The sequence below is a fragment of the Phascolarctos cinereus genome, unplaced genomic scaffold, assembly GCF_003287225.1.
Source record: "Phascolarctos cinereus isolate Bilbo 61053 unplaced genomic scaffold, phaCin_HiC Scaffold_5;HRSCAF=322, whole genome shotgun sequence".
Taxonomy (NCBI): Eukaryota; Metazoa; Chordata; class Mammalia; order Diprotodontia; family Phascolarctidae; genus Phascolarctos; species Phascolarctos cinereus.
This window is the reverse complement of record NW_027555958.1, coordinates 311448272-311463909: the sequence shown is the minus strand read 5'-3', so window position 1 is coordinate 311463909 and position 15638 is coordinate 311448272. Positions and strand designations below refer to the sequence as shown.

Genomic DNA, 15638 nt, shown 5'->3' with positions numbered 1-15638 from the left:
TGTTTTTCTAGGTCTTACTCTGCTACCTTTTTTGCAGAATAATTATTAATAGCTTGTTATTTATAATTATTAATAGCTGATTATGAAAATACAATAGTGTTGCTTTCAGTTTCTGTTTTTCCCCATTAGTTGATAAGCTACTGTCAAAACACTGGAAACAATTAATACTTTTGATTTCATGACCTATCAGGACTGGGGCTTTGTGTTAGTTAAGCAGTCAATATTTAGTCAAACATTTAATTAAGTCAAAAATTTAATTAAGAACCTACTATGTGCCAATTGGGGCAGGTAGGTGATGCAGTGGATAGAGTCAGGAAGACTTGAGTTCAAATTTGGCCTCAGACACTTACTAGCTGTGGAATCCTAGGCAAGTGCCCAAGGCATGGGAGAGAGCCAGAGAAGATGCCCAGAGCAAAGACAAAGAATGTCTTGTTTGTGAAATAGCCAGAAGGGCAATGTAGCTAAACTAAAGAGTATGTGTCAAGGAAAATGGTGTAAGAAGACTAGAAAGATAGAATGGGTCTAGGTTATGAAGGACTCTGAATACCAACTAATTAATAAAATAGTTTTTCTGGGAACAGTTAATTGGGGGTAAAAAAGCTTTAAACAAGTTTCTCTGCAAAAGGTCTAATAATCTCCAAGATATGCAATGAAATGATTCAAATGTATAAGAATAAGAACTATTACCCAGATAATAAATGATCAAAGGATATGAATAGGCAATTCTCATGGGAAGAAATCCAAGCTATAAAAAATAGTGGTATAAAAAATGCTCCAATCACCAATAATTAGATAATGTGACTTATCTAACCAAATAATAATGCAAATTAAAGTGAGGTTCCACCTCACACCTATCCATCAGACTGGGAAACTTGACCAAAAAAAAGAAAAATGACAAATGTTGGTGGTAGGACCATGGAAAAACAGGCAAATTGCTGCGCTATTGCTAAAGCTGTGAATTAGTAAAGCCATTCTGGAAAGCAATTTGCAATTATGCCCCAAAAGTTACTAAACTGTGCATATCCTTTGCACTATACCACATACCCTAATTGTACCGCTACTAGGCTTAGATCCCTAAAATGTTAAAGAAAGAAGGAAAGGTCCTACACGGGCAAACACAGTTCTTATAGTGTCAAAGATGTGGAAACTAGGAAAGTATCCATCAACTGGAGAATGGTTAAACAAATTATGGTATATGAATATAATGGAAGACAACTGGGCTGTAAGAAATGATGAAATAGATGTTTTTCAGAGAAACATGAGAAAACTTGTAAGAACTCATGGAAGTAAGCGGAACCAGGAGAAAAATGTATACTATACAATAACAATGCAAAAATAAACAATGGTTAAAGACTTAAAAATTCAAATCAACATAAGAGCAATGATGAAGCATGCTGCCCATCTCCTATAAGAGAAGTGACAGACAAATATGCAGAATGGCACACACTTTTGGATATGAGTAATATAGGATGTTTTTTGCTTGGCTATGCATATTTATTACAAGAGTTTTGTTTATTCTTTTTTTTTTCCAGTGTGGGGGAGGAAGGAAAAAGGGGAAAAGGGGGAGGTAGAAAAATGTATGACAATTGAAAAAATTTTTTATTAAAAAAACAAATTAATAAAGCTATATTAACATTCTTGTAAACCAGGGGTTCTTATCTTGGGGTCCACAGATCTCTAAGGAACCCATGAATTTGGATGGGAAAAAAATTACATCTTTATTTTAACATAATTGGTTTTCTTCGTAATGCTATGTATTTTATTTTATATACTTAAAAATACTAAGGGTCCACAGGCTTCACCAGACTGTCAAAGGGTTCCATGACACAAAAGAGATTAAGAATCCCTGCTGTAAATTTTTGTGGTAAAGCAGGCTGAAGACAGTCATCAGCATCACCTGACCAGGGAGCGCACCAGGATTTGGGGGCTTTTGAAGAGTCAGGAGCACCGTGGGTCAGAATATGGGTCAGAAGAAAAATAAAAAGATTCAATTGCATACACCTGTACCCCTGCTGTCCCTGAGGCTGTGGGACTGAAGCCTGGCTCAGAAGAGATACTATCTCCCCAAAGAACTTATTGGGATTCAACCAAAAACAACTTCAGAACATTAGGTCTGAAAGCAGGGCTCCCCAGGGTAAATGAAACCTAAAGAAACAGTCTTCCAACACAAGTAATTTTGACAGGCCCAGTACACTGTGGGCCAAGAGGTCCCACATTCTCAAGGGAAATGCTGAGCCAAGTTAGGAAGCAAAAGCTGGGTTAATAGGCTAATGTCTGGGCCCTCTGGAAATGCCCTATGTAACAAAGGGGGAAATGTTAAGTAGAAGAAAAGTTTCACTGAAATTTCCCCACTGTAGAAATAAACACAAACTCTATACTGTACTTCCTTCCCTTTTAGAGGAATTGGTACCATAGCTGAAAGAGCACTGATTGGAAATCAGAAGACCTGGGTTCAAATCCTAGCTCTGTTGATAAATGTCAGAGAGTGGGAGGGAGGGAAGATGGGAAGGAAGGAAGGACTTATTAAATATTTACTATGTAATCTGCTGTGTGAGACAACCTGGGAGGTAGGTACTTCATGAAGAAGAAACAAAGTGCCTTCTTCACAATGTGCTATTATTATCCCCATTTTACAGTTGAAAAAACTGAGTCAGATAGAGATTAAGTGACTTGCCCAGGGTGGCACAGCTAGAAATACCTGAGGCTGGATTTGAACTCAGGTCTCCCTGACTCCAGATCCAACACTCTATCCTTTATAACACCTAAATTAGCAAACTATTTCTGTCTCTGGGCCTCAGTTCTCCACATCTCTAAAATGAAATGGCTAGAAGAGACAAAGCTAGCAGTGGACAAAAGGACCTTTGTCCTATGGAGAGATGGAGTTCCTTATGAAGGGATGAAGTGGCATTTTTACTATCGCCCCTGAGTCCTGTCACGCGAGGCCCTCAGACTCACCTTCCCCCCTAACCTCCCTTGCTTCACCCCTGCCCCATATCCCAAGGGCATAGCTAGTCCATGAGGTGAGGCCATCCTCTCGGCCCTACAACCCCTACACTCAACTATTTCTCTCCCAGATGACAATACTCCTCAGTACATCTGCAAAAGATAATCTGTACAGTCCTTCCATCGCTATAAATTCTACAATCCTAGGATTCTCTAGTCTTTCCAAGGATAGCTAGGTGGAGCAATGGACAGTGTTGGACTTGAGAGTCAGGACAACCTGAGTTCAAATCCTGCCTTAAACATGTACTCCGTGTGACCCCTGTGCCAGTCACTTACCTTCGCCAGCCTCAATTTCCCCATCTGTAAAAAAGGGATGATAATAGCCCCTCCCTTCCAGGGCTGTTTTGAGGATCAAATGAGGTACCATCTGTAAAGTGTGTTTTGACTCTTAAGGCACCGTATAAGAACTACCCAATATGCCCAACTATCCTCATTCTCCCTATCATTTTTCACTTAGGACATTAAAAATGATCACAGTGTAAGAATAATCTCAGGTTTATGAAGGATTTTCAAAGTGTCTTCTTCAAAATGTCTTCGTTACAGGGGGAAGTGCCCGTGTTATCACCCCTAATTTATAGAGAAGTAAACTGATCAAAGCAACTAGTCAAAGTTTGGAGAAAAGGTAGCTGAGAACCCTAATTTAGAACTGCCGGCCTTCCTATATTAAGCTTTGAATATCAAAATGCCTGAGCTTTTTCCTTCTCACTCTCTCCCCACCTTAGCTGTCTATCTGTCTTTCTATCAGTCTGCCTGCCTTTTCATATTTTTCTCATCTGACATATGGAAGGCTGCAGAGAAAACACTGTCATGGCTTTTGGAGTGGAATGATTAAAAAAAAAAAAGACCTGGACATCTCAACAGCACTAATCTACTCAGGTGCCTGTCAGCAAGAGAGGAAGAAGGAAAGAATATGGGCTTTGGGGGTGTGGAGGGGAGAAAAGTTTCCCTGGCTTGGGAGGTGTCCCCATCCAGCTTGGTTTTTCTATCAGTTTGACTCTGCTCTCTCAGGGCCAGAATCATTCCAATCAGGAGAGAGACAGGGAGGGGAGGAGAGAGAGAGAGAGAGAGACAGGGAGGGGAAGGGAGGGGAGAGAGGGAGAGAGGGAGAGAGGGGGGGGGAGGGAGGGAGGGAGAGAAAGAGAGAGAGAGACAGAGAGAGGAAAAGAGAAGGGGGGGGGAACAAACCATCACCCAGACTGGCTCAGACTCCAGAGGGCATGGCCACGTGCCGATAGCACATGGACCTTCAGGCAGCCTCCGCTGCCAGGGCTCACGTGAGCGTGGGTGTGCAGGGAGGGCAAGAGAGCTGGCAGGGCTCATGGTAGCAAAGAACAGGAATGGATGGGCAATAGAGAGGTGGTCAGACACTGCCCCAAGGGGGAAGAGGGGAGGGCAGGTCAGGCGGGGGCAGTTGGGGGCATGATTCAAAATGAATATACTATCCTGGGAGGTGGAAGGGCAGAAAGAGGTCCTGTGTGTCAACTTCAGAGGGGGGCAGGGAAGAGAGAAAGGCGACCATGCCACTCCTTTCCCTGATTCAGACACCTAACAAACATTTGTCTGTGGGATCCCTGGGGACTGTGTTTCAAAACAGAGTCTGGGGAGTGAAGGGGCTACTTCATTCTCATGTTTGTCTCATGGTGCCAAGCACTGTTCCTTGCACACAGAAGGCGTTGTACAAATAATCCCCCTAGTCCAGGCCCTCATCACCTCTTACCTTAATTATAATAGCCTCCTGATCCAGGCTTTTCCCTTTCCAATGCATCCTCTACCCAGCTGTCCAACTTATATGCCCAATGCCCAAGTCGCTCCCCTGCCCTGAGAAGCATCTGTGGCTTTCTACTGCCTTTAAGACAAAAAACATACTTTCTCTTTTCGAAATAGAAAATCCTTCACAACTTGGCTTCTACTGATCTTTCCAGAATGATTTATACATTACTTCCCCTCACACATTTGGATCCCCAGCACTTTAGCACAGTACCTGGCACACGTTTAGGTGCTTAATAAATGTTAATTGAATTCTACACTCCGGCCAAATTGGCCTAGGGCCCATCTCCACATATGACACTCCATCCCTTGCCTTCTGCCCTTTGTCCAGGCTGCCTTTCCTGCCTGGAATACCCTCCCTTCTCATCTCATTTTCTTGGAACCCCAAAGAGGTCCATCCATTCAAGGGTCAGCTGAAGTGACATGTACTTAAGACCTGCCTGATTCTCACCCCCAACCCTCCCCCCCAAAAAAAATCTAAGTATTTATTTTGTATATATCTTGTAGTTACTTATCTATGAACATGCTGTGTCTGTCCCAGTAGAATGTAACCTCCTTGGGGTCAGAGAATATATTACTTTTAAGTAAACGTGTATCCTCCGTGCTTAGCACTGTGCCTTGTGCACTCTTAACAGGAGCCTGCTGACTGATGGTTAACTAACAATTATACGGTGCTTTAGTTTACAAAGCACTTTACATACATGATATCACTTAAGTCTGACAACCCAGGGAGGGTGGGATGACAGGTATTATTACTCCTATTTTCCCGATAGGAAAACTAAGGTTGGGTGAGGTTGATTCTTTGGGATTATCACACAGATAACAAATACTTCCTGAAATAAAATCCAAATAACGCTGGGGAATAGCAGGGTGCAGGGCCTACATGAGGGCATACCTGGGGAAAACCCAAATCATTTAGTATGTAGAATGAAGGCAGCTCACCTGGCATCCCAACAGTCCAACTAAAACAAAGCCAGCTTGATCCCCTTTGAAAGCTCCTTGATCCTGATGGATTAGAGACATTCTCCCAAATACTGGAGGGGAAATGTACCCTCCACTACACTGCAATCATCCATCACTGCTGCTGCCTGCTTGTAGATGGTTCACTGTGTCCCCTGGGAAAACCTACAAACTGCGAACCCTTGAGGGAAGGAAGACATTGGGGCTGCAGCTCACAGCTGTGTGGTGAAAAGCAAGCCAGTCCAGTGATCTTGGCAGGCCTCAAGTGATGGCCACAAACCTCACCTAAGCTACTACTGGACATCTTAGACTGCACACATCTCCCCCACTGCCAGGGGCCCAAATGTCGGCCACATTTTGATCCCTTACTAAAAGTACAATGAGCTTCTCCTACACCACCGAATCCTTCACTTCTCTCTTCTCCACCTACTTTCTGTGCTCCTCCGGATTCTGCTCAGATAAGGCATTTTTTTTTAAAGCGTCTACAACGTGCCAAGCATTATACTAAGGTCTGTGGACACAAATCTAAGAAAGCAAGACAGCCCTTGCCCTCGAGGAGCTTTTATTCTAACAGGGGAAGACAACACGTAAAGGGGTGCTGGAAAAGGAGGGGAGGGTACTTGAGAAGCCACATGTAAAAAGTTCAGCTGTCAGTAAACGAACAAGTATTAACTGCTTACCACACATACTAAATATTGTGGAGATGCAAATATAAGCAAGCAAGGAAGGTCCTGCCCTCAAGATGCTTCCAATCTAAAAAGGGAAGACAACATATAAAGGGGTGCTGAAAAGCATGAAGCACGGAAGAGGAGGAGGAACAGCCCAATCACAGGTGAGAAGTTCAGCAGATGTCTCTGACTCAGTTTATCAGTACAGGCTTACTAGCTGGAGCCTGGAGTTGGAACTTTTTAAAAAACAGACCAAAACAAACAAAGGAACAACAACAAGAAAACTGGGTTCTAGCCCCTCCTGGGGCACTTCTCTAAATCACAGAATCTGAGAGTTAGGAAGGACTCCAGGGGCTTTCTAGTTCAGCTCAGACATGAAAGGAATCCCCACTACAAATGTAGCAGAGACGTGGATATCCCTCCTCTACTTAAAGACCTCCAGGGAGAAGGAAACCACCCATTTCACTTTTAGATAGCCCGAAGCTTGGGAAGTTGTTTTTTTCCTGACAATAAGCCTAAAATGGCTTCTTTATAACCTACATCTTTTGCTCCTTCTACCCTCTGGATCCGAATGGATCCAAATCTAATCCTCTCCTCCACGGGCTGGACGTGTGACCCAGAGAAAGTTGTTCCATCTCCTTGGGTCTCGGTTTCTTTTGCAAAACGAAGAGGCTGAACTACATGGCCTCTGAGGTCCCTCCCACCTCCAGGGCAACATGTGACCCCATAAAGACTTGCTGCCTCAGGGTTCTCATCTGACAATGAAACCTTGTTCATTCCCAGTGGAACTCAAGCCCGGGGAAGATACATTTGAAAGGCAAACATGATGTCCCTCACTTTTCTACCAGGGTAGGCAGGACAGTCCCGGCCACGCAAAGACAAAACAAAACAAAACAAAAGCACACCACACCACAAGGAACCAATTTAGGAACTGGCTTGGCTAGTCTGCGACAGACATAATCTGCCTTTGTATCCTGTGGATACCTCTCCTCCATGGAGCCGCTGTCCTAAACCAACAACTTTTCATGGCCCTCCTCAGTTCAAGCAGGCACAGAATCCCATTTCTCTGAACACAGCCCCACCTCCCCATCCCCTTGTCTCTACTGAAAACACAGGGAGCCTGGGACTTGTGCTCTGCCTCTGGTAGTGAAACAGCCAAAAGCAGTGTAGTGCTGACTGTCTTGGGAACCTCTGGGAGGGAAAATTCCTTGGGAGCCAGAGGGGAAGCCTCCTTTCATCATATGGAGGCATTTTTTCATTCATCATTTTGTCAAACCCTCAAATTATCTTGCTTGTCACGTATAACCTGTATAAAATTGCTTGCCCTCTTGACGAGGGGCAAGGGGAAAGAGGGAGAGAATTTGGAACTCAAAATTTTTAAAAAAACAACTGTTAAAAGCTTTTACATGTAATTAGAAAAAATATTTTTAAAATTCAAAAAAATTATTCTGCTTGTTGGCCCCAAAGATAAACAGTATAAACTCCGATGGGAGAACAAAATTTCCCCCCAAAATCAGGGAAATCAGTCATATACTTTTCATTCTATCGGTCTACTTGAGAACGTGGATTCCACTTGGCCTGATGTGGGTAGGTAGAATGGGGAATCAGGGTCAAATGTCCTCACCAGGAAGCTCGTTTTGCTATTCCAAAAAGGATTGGGTATTGAAAAAGACATATATAAGTTGTCAGCTTATGGCTTAATTTCATTTCTCCAACTAGGCACCATTGGTGACATGGTGCTATTAGGCATGGCTTAAAGGATACATGCTGAGCAAATAGCAGAATACAAATGTTTAGCAAAACTGCACTCTAATTATCTCCAGATCAGCCTGACATCTTAGTTTTACCAACATGCTAATAGAGGATAAGTACATTTTTATTAGCATCACATACCTTCTCAACAATCTAATGACTCCTGGGATTCCTGAAAGCTATACAATATATAGAGACTGGACCTGGGGTGTTTTACAACCGGCTCTCCAGGGAGAAAAAAAATAAACGTTTTCTCCAACACTCAAATCTAGACAATCAACCAAGCCCTGATTTATAGTGTGTGATGATTTCCAAGGCATAAACGCTCACGCTGAAAATTTACAATCTAGCTGCAGAACACCACAGAGTAGAAGGAAATTTCAAAGGAAGAAATGCCCTCTACCAGTGCAGGTTGGCACCTTCTCTGCAACTTATGGTTTTCGAGAGCTGTCTAGAACACTGAGAGGCTGTGATTTGCCTGGGGTCACACAGCCAGTATGTTTCAGAACAAGACTTAATCCAGTCTTCCCGGATTTGATGCCAGCGCTCTATCTCCTAAGTGATGCCAAAAATTCCAACCCAAGGAACAGGAATTAGGATCTCGTCGGTTGTGCTTTACAATACCCCAAACTCAACCTTCACTGACTGTTTTCCATGCCTGAGATGTTCTTCTTCCTCATCTCCACCTCCTGGCTTCCATCAAGTTCAAGTGAAAATCCCACCTTCTACAGGAAGCTTTTCCCAATATTCCTCATTTCTGATGCCTTCCCCCTTTTATTCATTTGCATATATCCTATGGATAGCTGGTTTGTACATGATTGTTCTCAAGATGTCTCTCTCATTAGACTATGAGCTTTTTGAGAGCAGGGATTGTCTTTTATCTTTCTCTGTATCCCCAGCACTTAGCACAAAGCCTGGCTCACACAGCGGGGCCCTTAATAAATGTTTATTGACTGACTGGCCTTCCCTATTATTTTGAACTCCAGTACTTAATGGCCCCATGATGTCAACAAAGTAGATTTTCTGCCAAGGATGAATATGGCAAACCACACACACCTGGCAATCCTGTGCAATTGTCATTCATGTCCACCAAGATATGGAGTTCACACAATGTGCTGGGACCTTTCCTCAGTTTCTCTGGCCATTTTGAGAATATTAGTAGAATGTACTACATTCTTTAAAATTAGCAGCATTGCCTAAGCAGGAAGCTATAATCCTAACTGAAATTAATGTACCTGAAGAAAATAGTGTTTGTAAAGTTTTTTTCTTTGCTAAAATTTATTGTTAGGATTTCAGTGTTGAGAAGAAAATGAGTTTTAAGCATGGTTTGCCTCTAGAGAAAAAGCTGTCAAAGCCTGTTTGGTTGGGTTTTTTTTAATCAACAGGAATGAGGTGATACACTTTCATATTCAAGGTTTCTGATACTGTAGGGTGGAACTCCAGGACAGCATGAAGATAAAGGAAGAGTAGTGGCAAAGCCACCAATGACTCAAGGTCACTACCAGAACCAGCCCCATGAGAAACAGAACTCTGCCAGGGAGTCACTAAACACGCCCATTTCTTTTCACCACATCTGGGGAGGGGGGAAAAATATCATTGTCTCTTGATTCTCAACCACAACAGGCATGGTGAGGTAGGGTCCAGTCTTACAACTGTCAAATGTTAGAATGCACTTTAGGCAAAAGAAAGATGATTTCCCATGCAAGCTACACACCTGAACACAGGAGCTGTTCAGTAAATACCAATGGACTGATAGATTTTTAAGTCAAATAGGTCAAAAGGCAAAGGGGCATAGTGTCTATTCATGCATTACTGGGACTGAAATACCCAAATGAAGCAGTTATCCTTCTGAATGCATCCTGATATTTAATTCTGGGAGGAGTTACTTGCCCTACCTAATAAATTCGAAGCAAGATATACCCTAACCCCTGTAAGTCAGGTGCAAAGCCTTCTGAAAAGAAGGTTATCTGGGGAGATAAGAGAAGATACAGGAGACAAAACATGGGGAGTAACTGCAGTGCTAAAGTCTAGTCCTGCTTAGACATTTGCTTTTCCTCTGGATCTTTTGTTTCTGCCTTTCCAATTTTACACAGCTATTGATTTCTCTGGCCTCACAAGCAGATACCCCCGACAGCAGCATGGTCCATGCTCTAGAGACCAACCTTATGGGCAGGGGTTTCCCAAGGCTCTGCTGGAGAGGAGGTAAGTGGCTCAGAGTCAAGATTCCAACTTGAAGAGGGAAGAGTTGAAAAGACCCCCCCTCCAACTCAATTTTAAGAGAACAGTTTTACTTATTCACATGGTTTCCTTCTGTTTTCATTAATCTCTTCTTATGTCTCAGAAACTGCTACAGAGGAGGACAAAGACTATAATAAAGGTCTCTCATACAAGCCCATCATTGTCACATTCCCTCCATCCTTCCCTCCAGACTCCAGACCCTGATGGCTTCTCTGGCTCCATCTTTCTTCCTAGTTACCCAAGTATGAAAGTGTCCTTATTTTTCCCAATTTTGCACTGAGCAAGAACTTTGTAGGTGTGCAGACAGATTTATTTCTTTCTGCTTTTATGTGCAGAAGGGATTTTAAGCACCAGTTATGTCCCAAGAAATTCCAGGCAAGGATACAACTGCAGTTACCATGAGACCATTTTTTGGGGGGAGAGGGTTCTGCCATGAAGTTCCTTTAAATACTGAGCACCCACAATGCACCTTAAAATATATTACCAAACATATTTATAGACAATTGTTCAAGAACAAAGTGGGGTTAAATGAGGGGTCTGGTTTTTTTTTTACAAATCTAAAATAAAACATCTGATTTATAAGGAAATGGCTAAAAGGCATCAGAAGAGTAGGGAAGATTGGTTCTAAACTGACTAGTAAAAGGGTCAAATCTCCTTTTCTGACACTTAAAAAAATTTCTCAGAGACCAAGAGCCCGAAACCAAGGATACTGCTTCTTACCCCCAATTATTCTCCTGTCTTTTCCCATTTTTTTTCTTCATGCCAAATCTACAGAGCTATGAAATGAAGGGCTACCAGAACTGAGGCAGTGTTGTAAGCCCATCTGAATCATTCAGGCAAGAAAATTCAAGCAAAAAACATTTATTAAGCATCTACCATGTACAAGACATTAAGCTAGGCCCTGAGAGAGATACTGTTTTCTACCTGTTTAGCTAGGCAATTTGGGTATTTAAAAAAAAAAAAAGATTTGTGAGGACAAGTGGATTTTCAGAGATTTAGAGCTGGAAAAGACCTTCTAGGTCATCAAGTCCAACTACTTTGTTTCACAGATGAGGAAACTAGAGGACCTGAAACTGGGCCTGGAAATGACCTGCCTAAGGTCACATTGGTAATAAATATCAGAGGCGGGATCTGAACCCAGGTCCTCTTGACTCCAGAGCCAGGGCACTGTTCTCCTGTACCAAGTGTCTCTCCGAGGTGAGGCCCCTGTGGAGGGAAACGTCCGGACTCCTAGTTCTCTGATTCCTGGGCATAGCCAGGAAGCCTCCATCTCCCCCCTCCCCACCCTGTGGGGGGGGCAGCCTTCCAGGAGGTTTACCTGGTCTGATGGGGCTCTGCAGGCAGTTCTGAGAGGAGATGCTGGGGTGCACCGAGGTGGAGGCCCGGCTGCTGAGGTCCATGACAGAGGGGGCAGCTGAGGTTGCTGGCGGTAGCCCAGGAGGGTGGGGGCTGTGGTCATGCTGAGAGGGGCTGGGGGGGATGCCATTTTCTGACAAGAATTCTTCCAAGTCCATATATTCCAACTGGAAAGTATCTCCGTCATAGGGAAGGGTTTTGTCCCACAAAGTGGGCCCCAAGAAAGCAGACTGGGGGACCATAGGGCTACTGTTGTCATCATCCAGCTTCTTCTTGTCTTTTTCTTTACCAAATGCTATAAAAGAAAACAAAAGTTGATTTTTTTTCTTTTTAGGGAAAACAAATTCTGCTTCTTCTCTACCCCACTAATCTCCCCTTCCAAAAACCACTAGGGGAATTTTCTCATCCCAAATGGCACTATGTCCTGCTGCATCTGTCCTCAGTGGACCTCAGGTAATCCAGAGTTAAAAAATCAGGCTGGATGTGGAGTTCTGTCTGCTTTTCGCAATCTCCCTATTTACTTTGGAAAGAGGCAACTGCTTTACTGGTTGGGGTTTCAGCATGAGCTAAGATAAAAACTTGCAGTCTAAGACTGATCCGTGAGCGCCCACAGTGGGACAATCAGTTGAACAGTTGAGTTCTGTCTGAGGAGATAAAAAATTTACATGTACAGTAGGGGAGAATTTTTACTGTGATTATTTACAACCTGGGTTAAATATTTGGATTTTACACATACATTCACTCACTCACTATACTGTTATATCTCAATCCCAATCAACCCTATGTAGGGTTCATAAAAATCCAGATTTGCAAAACACATTAATTATTCAGAGGGGCTGTTTGATAAAAGGCTCCTTCTCCTTATAAAAGGGCACGGAGATATTCCTTCAAATGCCAAATACCCGAGGATATTTTAAGATGATTTCGCTTAAAAAAAAAATAAACCGTATTTGTATACAACTTTTCAAGAACACAGCTGTTGCTTAACAGAGAGAAAGCACCAGCACACACACGGTACTAACACGTGTGCATGCAGCTATCTTGTATAGGCAAATACCTGATATTTCATTCCATTTATAATTGATCATTTGACATTTGTCAATTTCAACCGAATAAAGTCTCCAAGGGGAATCTGGCCCCTAAGTAACTGGTTTCAACTCTGTAAACACCACATTCGTAAGTGCTGTCAACTTCCTGACAGCTTGGATTAAAATGCTGAACATAGTCAAGCTAAAATATATTAGTTCCTTCACGTGTCCTTTTTCTTCCAGAGTGGGTGGAGAGAGGGGATTACAAGCATTCTGCATTTCGGGAATTTAACAAGTCCCTTAAATTCGTAGCAACAAGTCTAGATTAAGCAAAGAAGGTACAAATCTCCTGAAAACAATTTTAAGAAGGGAGCCATTTATAGTACTTTACGCTACAAATGACCAGACTTACTGTTGTGATTAGCTGGGAAACAGAACTGCAGAAGCCTTAAATCGCAAATCTATCACATTTCCAGCATAATGCAGTTTGCTGGCGGCAGACCAGAGGAGAAGTAGTCAGTGGAGTCTATTTCTCAGATTCTTTCCCCAACACCTTTAGCACCAAAATGTCATGAGACTTCGTCTTACTTTACACGAGAGCATCCTTTCAATTCCTCTCCCACCAGGAAAGGTGGTGGGGGAAACTGACCAGAGAAACTGGCACAGGGATCAGCTTTCAAAAGAAAAGCCCTTCTCTTCATCCACTACACTCCTTTCAACTTCTGAAAGTAAAAAACGCCTCCTAAAATTCCTTCCTTATCCACACCTTCAATTTCTTAATAAAAATAAAAACCACCAAGATCCCATTACTATGGTATTACGCTGCTCAAGGACTGCTGCCTGCAAATCTCTCCAAGAGTCCCTCAAAACCACGTAAAGCATAAATGTAGAAGAAATTTACACTCTCACCTCTCAAAACTCCCCTCTAACTTTACTCGTGGGAATATCTAATGGGGGGTGGGGGGACTTCCCCACCCCACCCCTATTTTAAGTTGCATCAGCTCCTACCTGCACAGCTGAACAAACCACAGAGGTTGGGCACTGGCTCCCAGAATTACTTAAAATAAAGCGGAAAGACGATTCGGGGGTGGGCGATGGAGGAGGAGGGGAGAAAGGAGAGCTGGTGAGAGCCAATCCTCAACTGCATCCAAGCAGAGGCAGCAACGGGTCTGGCTCGGGGGAATGCAGGAGAGGGTATAGGGAAGAGAATGGGGAGGGCAAAGTGGGGTGGGGGGGTGAGGTGAGAGCGGCTGGAGATTCAAGGTGGGTGCCCGGTAAGAAAAGCAAAGTCGGGGAAAGCCCCAGCCGTGGAGTAGGTCGCTTTCTCCGAATCAGGGGAACCCGAGGAAGACAAGCAGCAGTAGCGGCGGTGGTGGCTCTCACCGTCTTCGGGGTGCAGGGGCAGCTTCAGGGGGTTCTCCAGCAGGGACTTGAGCACGCCGTAAGTGGGAGGGATGAACGTGGGGTTCAAGGGGAGCGGTCGGGACATTTTCTCCATCTCGTTGTACTAGATTTTTTTTTCTTTTCTTCTCTTTTCTGTTTGCCAAAAAAAAACCCCTCCTTTTCCCCCCCAAATCCCCCAGCCCCAATTTGCTTTTCCTTCCTCTGTCAATGTGTACTCCTCCCAGGCGGTGGGGAAGCCAGGGGAGTGTAAGGGAAATTATGCTAATATAATCAAGTGCATAGACACACACACATAAAAATGAAAAATACAGAAGTTTCAGGAAATAGCTGGTCCTGGGCAAGCGGCCGAAGTGCAAGACAGGCTCCAATAAGACCCTTCTCAGATCCCCCTCCCCTGCAAAATGTTACTTAGGGCGAAAATTGCAAAAACAACGGAGGGGACAGTAAAATTAAAAAATGCACGGCATAGCCTGATCACCCGCGCCCCAAAAGCCCGAGGCCGTGCGTGTTACCCACCCCCACCCCCCCTCCCCGAGGCTGCTGCTGCTCCTGCTCCTGCTTCTGCTCCCAGCTCTTGGCCCACAGCAGCCCGCTCAGTGCATTCGGCAGCCCATGTGCAGGGACGCAGGCAAAAGTGACGTCAGGGCCCGCACCGCTCCCCCATAGGCGTGCGGGGGCGGGGCCACTACCCCCCTTCCCTCGGCTCCCTGCCTCTGCCTCCCCCCCTCCTCCGACCACCGCCGTCACGATACTGAGTTTGGCGTCGTCGCGCGCGTCTTTCCCGGGCGCTGAGTTACAAGCACCTAGAGCACGGGGTGGGGTGGGACCCCCAAGAGGTTTCCCGGCTGACTTTCCTAGCAAGGCATTAGTCGGGGGTGCGGTGAAGGGCGGTGGATAGCGAGGATGCAGAGAACAGGTCTCCTGGACCCCGCCCCCTTTGGAAGCCCTACCTCCCATCCTTTCTCCTGGAAGATCTCCTTAAAATTAGTTAGGAAGACGAGGGAAAGGTGGAGCGTGGAGCAGAGGTGGGAACTGAGCTGGAGGGAGTCGTTTCCAGGGCATCCTGGAGATGTCTTAAGGACTTTGTATGATGGGCTTGAATCGCATGCCCCACGGAACAGAGACAGGCTGGGCTCTGAATGAATGAATGAAGCAAGCAAGCATCTTTTAAGCATTTACTATGCTCAAAGTAAGGTCTGGAGATACAAACAGTGTAGCAAGACAGTGCCTGCTCTCAAAGGAGCTCTCATTCTAATGGGGGACACAACACATATGGAAGGTTTCAGCTTCAAATCAGATGGAAAGTCTCATGGTCCTTAGGGTGCAGGGACGAAGCAGATGGTAATGCCTCTTTAATGCCATTGCCGCTGATAAAAACCCTGTTTCTGGGGGATATTAGCATGTCAAAGAACCCAGGGAGATTTGGGGATAGGAATAGGGACTAACTATTCCTCTGATTTTA

The 15638-nt window shown here is 44.3% G+C and overlaps 1 protein-coding gene across 4 annotated transcripts in view; it reads right to left on the bottom strand.

Annotated features, from left to right (window-relative positions):
* HLF (HLF transcription factor, PAR bZIP family member) overlaps positions 1–14709 on the bottom strand; it is a 79289-nt gene extending 64580 nt beyond the window's left edge. The window contains exons 1-2 of one of the 4 annotated variants that reach the window (XM_020991937.2): positions 14156–14709; positions 11707–12039 (exon numbers count right to left, since the gene is read on the bottom strand). In XM_020991937.2, coding sequence (XP_020847596.1) covers positions 11707–12039; positions 14156–14270 — 448 coding nt within the window. In that variant the 5' untranslated portion in view covers positions 14271–14709. Of the gene's footprint in view, positions 1–11706; positions 12040–13184; positions 13736–13780; positions 14132–14155 lie in introns of those variants that run through there. The other 3 variants (XM_020991938.2, XM_020991940.2, XM_020991939.2) reach the window with 3 other exon arrangements.
* Between the last annotated feature and the right edge of the window lie 929 nt (positions 14710–15638).